Source organism: Carassius auratus, chromosome 17, assembly GCF_003368295.1.
Source record: "Carassius auratus strain Wakin chromosome 17, ASM336829v1, whole genome shotgun sequence".
Classification (NCBI taxonomy): domain Eukaryota; kingdom Metazoa; phylum Chordata; class Actinopteri; order Cypriniformes; family Cyprinidae; genus Carassius; species Carassius auratus.
This window is the reverse complement of record NC_039259.1, coordinates 25,573,231-25,583,944: the sequence shown is the minus strand read 5'-3', so window position 1 is coordinate 25,583,944 and position 10,714 is coordinate 25,573,231. Positions and strand designations below refer to the sequence as shown.

The following is a 10,714-nucleotide window of genomic DNA, read 5'->3' as shown; positions in this document are numbered from 1 at the left end:
TTATTAGATCATGAAATATTTTTTTTTTTATTTAAAATAACTGCTCTCTATAAAATGTATATAGTAAAATGTAAATTATTCCTGTGATTAAAGCTGAATTTTCACATCATTACTCCAGTCTTCAGTTCCACATTATCCTTAAGAAATCATTCTGATATGCTGATTTCCTGCATATTATTATTATTATCGATATTTAAAACAGTTGAGTTTTTTTTTTTTTTTTTGAGGATTTTTTTTGATGAATAGAAATATCAATAGATCAGCATCTAAATAAAAAATAAAGCTTTTGTAACAATATTATACCATTCAAAACGTAGAGTCAGTATAATTATTATTATTATTTAGGTAAAAGAAATTATAGAAATTAATACTTCTATTTAGCAAGGATGTTTTGAATTTATCAAAAGATAATAATAAAGATACTTATAATGTTACAAATAAAACCATTTCAGATAAATTATGTTCTTCTTAACTTTCTTTTTTTATCAAAGAAACCTGAAAAAAATTATACTAATATATAATAATTATAAAAAAAACAAATTTGAGCAACAACACCAAATATTAGAATTAATAAAAATTAATAAAAATAAATTAAAAATGTAAAAAAAAAAAATATAATAGTAAAAATATTTAAAAATGTTACTGTTCTTTTTTTTTTTTTTTTTGCTGTACTTTGCATCAAGTGAGCAGAAGAGATTTCTTTAAAAAACATTAAAAATAAAAACTTCAGACCGGTAGTGTATGTATTACATGAACACAAACTGAGGTTGGCCAGGAGGAGATTTCTGGTCTAAGTGGGCATTTTTCTGCAATGTGGACAAGATTGTATGCCTATACAACAAAGTCTGCGTGAGACTATGATATCAGCCCAAGGCCAAGTCTCTCTTTCTGTGGTTCATCAAGAAGTGGAGAGTAAACTCACCATGCAGAGGACATTTACACGCTGACAGAGAAGAAGAGCCACCTTCTCCTCAGAGAGAGCAATCATTCCAGTGACGGGGTGCTACTCTGTCCACGACCTCTCCACTTCCTGGTGTCCGACTGCAGTCGAAGTGACCGCTGGAGTGTAGAGAGGATTTTCTGGTTCATTGGCTTTCGCTGCCCAAACTCTGTGAGCTCCAAACAATCTTCCTTCTGCCTGGGTTGATTAGCACCTTGGCGCTTTCTCTCACGGGAAAGCTTGGCTGCGTCTGTCTCTGTGGGGTTTCTTTCCAAGTAAAACACCTTCCTCACTGAATTTAGGAATGCACACACAAAACACACACAGCTCAACATGCCGGCAAACAGTAATTCCCTAAGTCATGAACACACGATTACTTTGGAAACATCACGCTGAACTTCAGTTCTGAAAAGGTTAAGGCTATATACAGCTGCTCAAAAGTTTGAGACCTGGAAGAATTCAGATGTTTTTTTAATGTAATTTGTAGGGGAGGCTAGGGACATAGCATGCAGTAATATTGATCAAACATTTAAATATTATGTGCAAGTTACATTTGCCGCTGTATTTTCACCGGCATCTGAAATACTGTAGGTCAAACCAGTGCTGAGGCGGACTGAACCACATCTGTGCAGTTAGAGATGCTGCTCTGTCGCAATGTTGAGCGATATGATGCTTTTATTGATCTGTGGGGTTCATGAAGTGTCAGGGACATGATGGTCCGAGCATGTGGGCTCAGTGCATCATATCTCCCTTAATAGAAAGCATGTGTCAAGCTTTCAGTGCGTAATGACCAGAGGTGCATCACACAAATAACATCGTTTCCCTCTCTACATCCTCATCCCTGCTAAACACGCCGCATGCTATTAGAATGGTTTGGAGAGAAATAAGGCTGATTTCTAAAAGGGGCACTCTAAATGCACCTTGTCTAGTGCTGTAAAAATAGAGAGCAGGTAAAGTGCACTTGTCATGGAGGATTCAGTGCAAGGCAATAATAAACCATCACGATCAGCCGAGGCGACACAATTTGCAATATAGAAAAAGTGGTTTTCAATGTACTGTGTGCAAGTATATTTTCACTTATACTTAAATATGATATCAAAGACACTGAGAATTAATTTTGAAGGCAAATATGAAATAATAATAGAAAAATAACTAGGACAGATTCAATGCCATGCTCACAAAACATGGTTCTTCTCTTCTAGGAAAAACAGTAGGCCTGTATCTTAAAGATACAATGAATTCTATTTAGGTGGATCTCACAAAAATTGACAAAAAGTATGTCCAGGTCATATTTAAAAATTACATCAAAAGGAGAAAAGATAATAATAATAATAGGATTAAATATTTATGATAAAAATGTTTACATGCAAAGAATATTATAACACAAAAATCTTAATATACCTAAAAAATAGGTTTCATTTTCTTTATGCATAACATTTTATACGAAATTATTATTATTTTTTTAATCAATTAGTAAAACTATACATTAAAATTAGAATGAGGGAAATTTTTAAGCACATTTATTTAAATAGAATTAAAATATATTTTTAATAATATTAGTATTTACTTAATCATTATTTAATTAATTAATTATTATTTAATAGTTAACTGTATAAAATAAAATAAAATAAAAACATGACAGTAATGCAGCGACACAAGATTCTTAATGGACCTAAAAATAGGCTTCACTTTCTTTATGCATAATAATATTTTTATATTGATAATAGTTTAAGAATAACTATTTTTTTAAATAAGAAAATATAAAAAAAATAAAAGTGAATAATTAAAAGGAAAATTTAATTAAAAATAAAGTTTATTTTAATCGATTTAGTCAAACTATGCATTAAAATGAAAGGGAATTAATGAAGAAAACAATAAAACAAAATCCCTAAGCATATTTATTTAAATGTAAAAAAATTAATAAACCAAAAATGCTCATAAGAAAATATGTTTATTGTAAAATAAAAAGTATTGTCATTTAAATAAGCTTTATCTCTATTAAAGGCTTTTATTATATAGAAATCTTAAAGGAATAGTAACAAAAACTGTTTGATTGTGAATTTCAAAGACAAAATGAAAAATGTTCATGCAAAACTAAAATGCTAAAATTCCATCATTCAGCACTACTGAAGGAACTAAACTAGAATGTTAAAATTTATGAACAGCAGAGGCTTCGGGAATCCACACCATGAAGAGCTTCCACTCATGTGAAATACAGCTGGTATATATGAACCGCAAACACTATTTTAGAGTGTGTTGAATATCATATCCATCAAACAGCACAGACAACTGGCCATTTTTGTCAAGCCGACAATGACATGAACTTATCAACGAGATCAGTCAATGAAACAGAGGAGTTCAGCGCTGAACGCTCACATGAAGGGCAGAGCAGAATCAATAAAGCGTTAATGCCTCACACACACACACACACACACACACACACACACTGCCGTTCCAATGCATCCACGGCTTCTTATGAGACACCAGAGTTTAAAATATGGCTGTTCTTCCACAGGAGTGCTGCTGGTTTAAGATAAAGCGGCTGAGCAATGCATTGCCAAGAGATTGACTTGTCAGTGCATTCGCAGAAAGGTGTCACAGAATGAGGATGGAGTGGAAGTCACAATAAATTATCGTGGCCGCCGCAGCCGCCGGACCACAGCTTATCAAACTAATGTCAGCGGCTGCGAGGGTCTTCTGTCTTATGTTGTCAGAGGCATTTCCGCTCCAGACACTCCTTGAAGAAAGACACTCCTCGTTCCTTAAGCACCTTGATGCTCCAGGAGTCTGACTGAAGGAGGGTCGAGCACCACTCACAAATCTGCTGAGGATGCCCATCATGCCCGAGTTTAAATGGATGTCTAAATAGTTGAGGGAAATGAATGGTTTAAAATTGACCAAAACTAGGTGAAATTCAATTCATATACAGTACAGACCAAAAGTTTGGAAACATTACTATTTTTAATGTGCTCATCAATCTTGCATTTATTTGATCAAAAATACAGACAAAAAACTGTAATATTGTGAAATATTATTACAACTTAAAATAATAGTTTTCTATTTGAATATACTTTAAAAAAATAATTTATTCCTGTGATGCAAAGCTGAATTTTCAGCATCATTCCTCCAGCCTTCAGTGTCACATGTAACATCAGTCGATCACATGATCATTTAGAAATCATTCTAATATTCTGATTTATTATGAGTGTTGGAAAAAGTTCTGCTGTCTAATATATTTGGTCAATAAAAGGTTAAAAAGAACTGCATTTATTCAAAAAAAATATATAATAATATATATTCTAATAATATATTTTCTTTACTATCACTTTTTATCAATTTAACACATCCTTGCTGAATAAAAGTATTGATTTTATTTAAAAAGAAAAAATTACTGACCCCAAATTACTGGCCAGTAGTGTATATTGTTATTACAAAATATTTATATTTTAAAAACATAGCATCTTTTTTTTCCTTTTTCTTTTTTTTACTTTTTATTCATCAAAGTATCCTAAGAAAGTATCACATGTTCTGAAAAATATTAAGCCGCAGAACTGTTTCCAACTTTGATAATGAATCATCATATTAGAATGATTTCTAAAGGATCATGTGATAATGATCCTAAAAATTCAGCTTTGCATCACAGAAATAAATTTTAATTTAAAGTATAATACATTTAAAAACAGTTATTTTAAACTGTAATAATATTTCACAATATTTTTTTTTTTGATCAAATAAATGCAGGCTTGATGAGCAAAATAAACTTCTTTCAAAAACATTAAAAATAGTAACGTTTCCAAACTTTTGGTCTGTACTGCATATATCTAGATCTATATGCATGTAAAATATTTGATATTTTAAAATATATTTTAAAGCTGACATAAACATTTATAAAAACTATATATCTAAAGAACTAAATTCCAAAAAATTGTTTTCTATAAACTTACTGATAATATAAACATATGTTTCAATTAATACATACATGTATATAAAATACACTAAGAAAATTACAAACATACAAACAAACAAAATTACTAAAACTTTTACTAACATTAAAATGAGTTATTTTTACTGGATTCAAATCATTCATTCCATACCTGTATTGTCTTAAAAAGACAAAAGAAAAAAAAAAGAAAGAAAGAAACACAGCTTTCATTCTCTAACTCTCCATGGCTGACCCGACTGCCACTGTCTTGTCCTGGGAGGGTTTTATCTGAATGAAAGGTCCTGTTTATTGTCACCTTGGTGCAGAATTGGGATGTGACACAGCTCTTGTGGCTGACTTTAATCCTTCCTTTATTCCTCCATCTCCCACAAGATTCTGTTGCATTATGGGAGATCAATGCAGAGTAGCCGGTCATTTAGGAAGACTTGGCGCACGGGCCTCTTTCTCTGTAAAGCCACTCCTAATGGAGCACTTAAGCGACACATGCAGTAAAAGCCAAGAGTCATTTACTCAGGCGTGCCGGTGTGGGAGTAATCGTTTAAAACCCAGCTGAACGGATCAATGGAGTTGTAATTGTCAGAACAAACGGTCGGTTTCAAGGCTGTTTGTTATCGGCCTGATCTTGTAATAGAAATTGATTCGGTGTTCTTTCATCCTATCAGTTTTCATTTTACGAGGTTCTTTAATAACATGCAGTAACAACATCCCCTGCTGCATTTTATCAATATGCATTAGCCCACTGTAATATCACTAATGTATATGACGGAAGGGTTAAATTAATCTTCTCCCGCTTAAAGCCATAGATTAGCACCAAGCTGTCTGCGCTACTATAAACTGAGTGAATTATTAATGTGGGGGAAATGACACAGCCTCCTCGCCGCCCCCCTGGCTCATCTGAGACCTGGTTATATTTAATCCGCAGAGTAATTCTTAATGCACTTACACTGAATTGACCATATGGTGACCGTGAACTGTCTCACCTTTCATAAAAAAAGAAACAAAGACATGGTATTAGCAGCTTTTGCGGTTGAGCTGCGCAGACTATCATAAGTGGACTTATTAAACATAAGTGTTAATTGAATGATACAATCATTTAATCAAGCTTGTGGAGGCTTATTTATTGACTGATCAGACTTGCAATTTTCAATAAAATGTCTGCAAAAATAAACTAAAAACAATTCACAAATCTTACCAATGTCCTATCAACCACCCTAGCAACTGCCTATCAACATCAAACATAGCAAACATCCATCACACCATTGCAACAATGTAGCAACACACTAAAAAAAACTATTTTAGAACACCTTACTAATGTCCTGTCAACTACCTAAAACACCCTAGCAACCAGCAAAAAACCCTAGCAACACCCTAGCAATGCCTATTAACATCTTAGCAAACATCCACCACACCATTGCAAAAACATTGCATAAAAAACACTCAAAAAATGTCCTAGCAACCACCAAAGAAACCATAGCATTTGCTTAGCAGTGTCTTTGCAACTACCTAACAACATTCTAGCAACCAACAAAGGCATCCCAGTAACTATCCACCGCACTATTGCAACGATGTAGTAATGTACTAAAAATATCTAAGAACACCTAAGCAGTGTCCTAGCAACCACATAACCCCCTAGCAACTGCTTATTAACATCCTAGCAACCAGAAAGGAATCCCTAGCATTTACATCAACATCCAAGCGACTAGTGAGGACATCCTAGTTACTATCCACTATACTTTTGCAACTATGTAGCAGTACACCTAAATGTCTCAGAAATCCTTAGCTGCACCCTTGGAACTACCCATCAACATTCTAGCAACCAATAAAGTCACATTAGCATTTAACAACATTCTAGTGTAACCCCTCTCTCCCGGGTCCTCACCACCACACCTCGCACTTGCTCCGAGCAGGGCTCGAACCTGTGTCTCCTGCATGGGAGGCGGACACACTAACAAGGAGGCTAAATCACTACAGCCATTAGCGTCTGTCCCTAGTGGATGCCTTGAGATGAGTGAGGTTTACCTGCAAAGCACCTACTTGCTTGCCTCCGTTACACTCACCCCCGAAACATCACTCTCATCCGGGTCACGGCACCAATGTAACCCTTCTCTCCCAGGCCCTCACTGCCAAGCCTTGCACTCGCTCCGAGTGGGCCTCGAACCCGTGTCTCCAGCATGGAGCTCCTGTACAGCACCTACTTGTTGGCCTCCGTTATACTCACCCCCCTAAACCTCACACTCATCCGGGTCACGGCACCAATGTAACCCTTCTCTCCCAGGCCCTCACCGCCACACCTCACACTCGCTCCGAGTGGGCCTCGAACCCGTGTCTCCAGCATGGAGCTCCTGTACAGCCCCTACTTGCTGTTGTTTAATGGTATCTAGTGTAATGGAGGCCAGCTAGTGTTCCACAACACCCTTGCAACCATGTAGAAAACCCTACCAACTGTCTATCAATATCATAGCAACCAGCAAAGACAACATAGTAACCATACATCGCACTATTGCAACAGTGTAGCAACACTTTTCAAAATCTCCAACCCTTTGTAACCAACTACACCCTAGCTACACCATAGCAACCACCAAGCATCATCTAGGGTTCCCCAAGACCCTGGCAACAATCCAGAAACACACTAAGAACCGTAACTGCCCACAACACCCTTAGCAACCACTCAGAACACCCTAGCAACTGCAAAACACACTGAGACATTCATAACAGCAACTACTGAGTTTTAGATTCCCATTTTTTTAGTTAGCATTAAACTCTAGTTCATGCTTCAGCGCTCGCTGTCTCTGATGAATTTATATTCTCCACAAGCGACTGCATGTATCACTTCATTGCTTGATGACTTTGTTTGTAACAAGCGTGCTAGCATATGTGCAACGCTTCCTCAAGCAAGACGGCATTGAAATTCCCTGTGCGCGACACAGAACCCATTTGCCTTTTGTTTTTCATCAATTCTAACAATAGCCGCTTGTCCTTTTCACATTGTGTATATAAACAGTCCAAAAGAAGCAATTAATTGCTGTGATGCAGAATATTCTGGTGCAGGAAAACACTCAACACCACCCGGTGTGTAATATCATCTACATCTAAAGCAATAGAAAGGTTAGATGAACAATTGGAACACCACTTGCAAAGAAAAGACATGAATAATTACTAGATTCTTCAAGGTGACATTTAAAAATGAATCTCAGTGGGAAAGGGCACATGCGGGAAGTCAATAAAAAGAGGCTGGAACAGAAACATTAAGGAAGGTAAAAAAAAAATCTTTAAACCATGCCTCTGACAAATGATATTTATGCAGTTTAGTGGCTGCAAAATGTGTCTTGGCTGCTGTACTGGAGCATCAATCAGATTTTTGCTTATGCAAAACTTACTGATATAATACTAAGCCTTTGTTGGTAGTTGCTAGTGCATTTTAAGTTTTATTATTATTATTATTATTGTTTTAATCAGCTGTTTGGACCCTCGTTCTGACGGCACCCATTCACTGCAAGAGGATATATTGGTGAGGAGGTGATGCATATCTTTGTTATATTCTGCAAATCTTATTAAATCTTATTCAAACTTCAAATCTTTGATATTCTGGTCTCTAAAACTGGAGTTTTGTGGATTTTTTGAAGATTATTAGGATGTTTTTATCAGCTGTTTAGACTCTCATTCTGACGGCACCCATCTGCTGCAGATGATCCATTGGTGAGTAAGTGATGTAATGCTACATTTCTGCAAAACTGATGAAGAAACAAACTTATCAACATCTTGGACTGGAATGGTGTGGTTTTCTTGTAGATTATTGTGATCTTTTATCAGCTGTTTGGAATCTCATTCTGATGGCACCCATTCACTGCAAGAAGATATATAAATGAGGAAGTAATGCAGATTATCTTTAGATTATTCTAAATTAGATTATTCTCTTATTCTTTAGATTATGTTTTTATCAGTTGATTCTCTTCTTTTTTTTACTCTGACGGCATCCATTCACTGCAAAGGATCCAAACTCATCTTGGATGGTCTGAAGGTGAGTAAATTCTGGTCTCTAGATATGGTTCAGGCCCCTCCTTCAATGCAAGACTGGGGATTTTTGGTCGTGAATGAATTTTAGTATTGAGCATAAGTAATACTTACATGCCTAAGCAAATAGCATTAATATAGCTGACTGAAATAATCAGAAGCTGTCAGCGAGGAGGAGAAAGCACTAACATTAAGATAATCCTGCTAAGACTTACATTAATATTTTACATTTACATTTAAATGAGTCTTGGGAGCATCTTGCAAATGTTGAGATGGGTAATTTAAGACCATTTAAATGGCAACAACAGATAAAAATGCTTGATGCAGTACTAATAGTTATGAAACCAGTCTGGAATAAATTGTGTCGCAGTGCAATCATTCTTGCTAAGGTAAGCATCACTATTATTTATTGCTCATAATATTAATTTTTGACAGCAACCATCTGTGCAATATCTTTTCTACAATAGCAGATGTTATAATAGGTGAAGCCACATGTATTAGTGCACTTGAAAACACAAAGATCATCTTAGTAACCGCTCAGAATCACCTAGCAACAATACAGCAATGTTCTAAATAAACTCAGAACATCTTACCGTCATTGTGTAGGTTGCATAACACTATTCACAATGCAACACAAGTGTGTCACATACTCATGATGGGGGAACAGTTTAAAGAGTAGCTAGCGAACTTAGTTCAAGATGCAGATGACTTTGATTCTATATTGGAAAAGATTTGTTGAAATGTAGCATTCCATCACTTGCTCAGATTTGCAGTGAATGGGTGCCGTCAGAATGAGAGTCCAACAGCTGATAAAAAAATATCACGGTAATCAACAAGTAATCCACACCACTCCAATCCAGCAACCAATGTCTTGTGAAGCCAAAAGCTGCGTGTTTATAAGAAACAAATCCGATGTTTTAACTTTACTGACTATTGATATTTTGGCAGAAAACAAAGGATTGATCCACAATAACGCTTCCTCCAGTGAAAAGGTCAACTGGTCTAAATAAGGAGAGAAACCTGCACCATTTACAAGCCAAAACCAGTCAAGAGAGCGCTACACAAATCAGTGTGACAACAGTAGAGATGGACATTTTCACTGGAGTAAGCGTTCTTATAGATTATGGTCTCATATTTTGTTCGTTTTTGTTTGGACTCATATTTTGACCTCTTTACAAACACACATCTTTTTGCATGATCACTTTCAAGACAAGTGTTGGGTGGGCATCAGACTCAAAACAGGTCAACAAATGGGCATAAAAATATCCTAGTTTCCGATTTTGCGAAATGAATTGCAAAAAATGTCTCTCTTTGCGGGCTGAACATTTGATTGTTGTTTACCTCTTTGCAATTCACACATCCCCTCGTGGAAGCAGCATGCATCTTCTGCTGAAACGCTTCGGTTCTCTACACTTCATGAAGGCACTCCATCTCAAAGGCACAGCTTCCCATCGCAGCTGGCCACCTTCCTTTTGATTATATGTGGAGGGCACTCTGCACAATGCAATCAATTTCTAGGGTGGTTGAAGAAAGAACACAAAGTGAGAGGTGTTTTGTTTGGCGGACCCTTTAGAGAAGCAGTTCAATTGCTCACCTGAAGACTGGAGGGTCAATAGACAGTTGACGATTGCCATGAACCCACTATCGATCTGAATGTGAAAAATGCATGCTTTTTGTAGCACAAACAGTCTCGGAAACATTTGGGGCTGTAGGTTAATGATGAGTATTAGTGCTAGTGATGTTTGCAGCTCTAACAAGCTGTCCGTGCATCAGAAATACACTACATTTCTCATTCCAGGAATAGACCACCGCAGGACAAG

General features: G+C 36.1%; 1 protein-coding gene across 1 annotated transcript in view; it reads right to left on the bottom strand.

Annotated features, from left to right (window-relative positions):
• LOC113116908 (abscission/NoCut checkpoint regulator-like) overlaps positions 1–988 on the bottom strand; it is a 7,082-nt gene extending 6,094 nt beyond the window's left edge. The window contains exons 1-2 of the mRNA XM_026285208.1: positions 923–988; positions 751–806 (exon numbers count right to left, since the gene is read on the bottom strand). Coding sequence (XP_026140993.1) covers positions 751–806; positions 923–988 — 122 coding nt within the window. The remainder of the gene's footprint in view (positions 1–750; positions 807–922) is intronic.
• Positions 989–10,714: the final 9,726 nt, after the last annotated feature.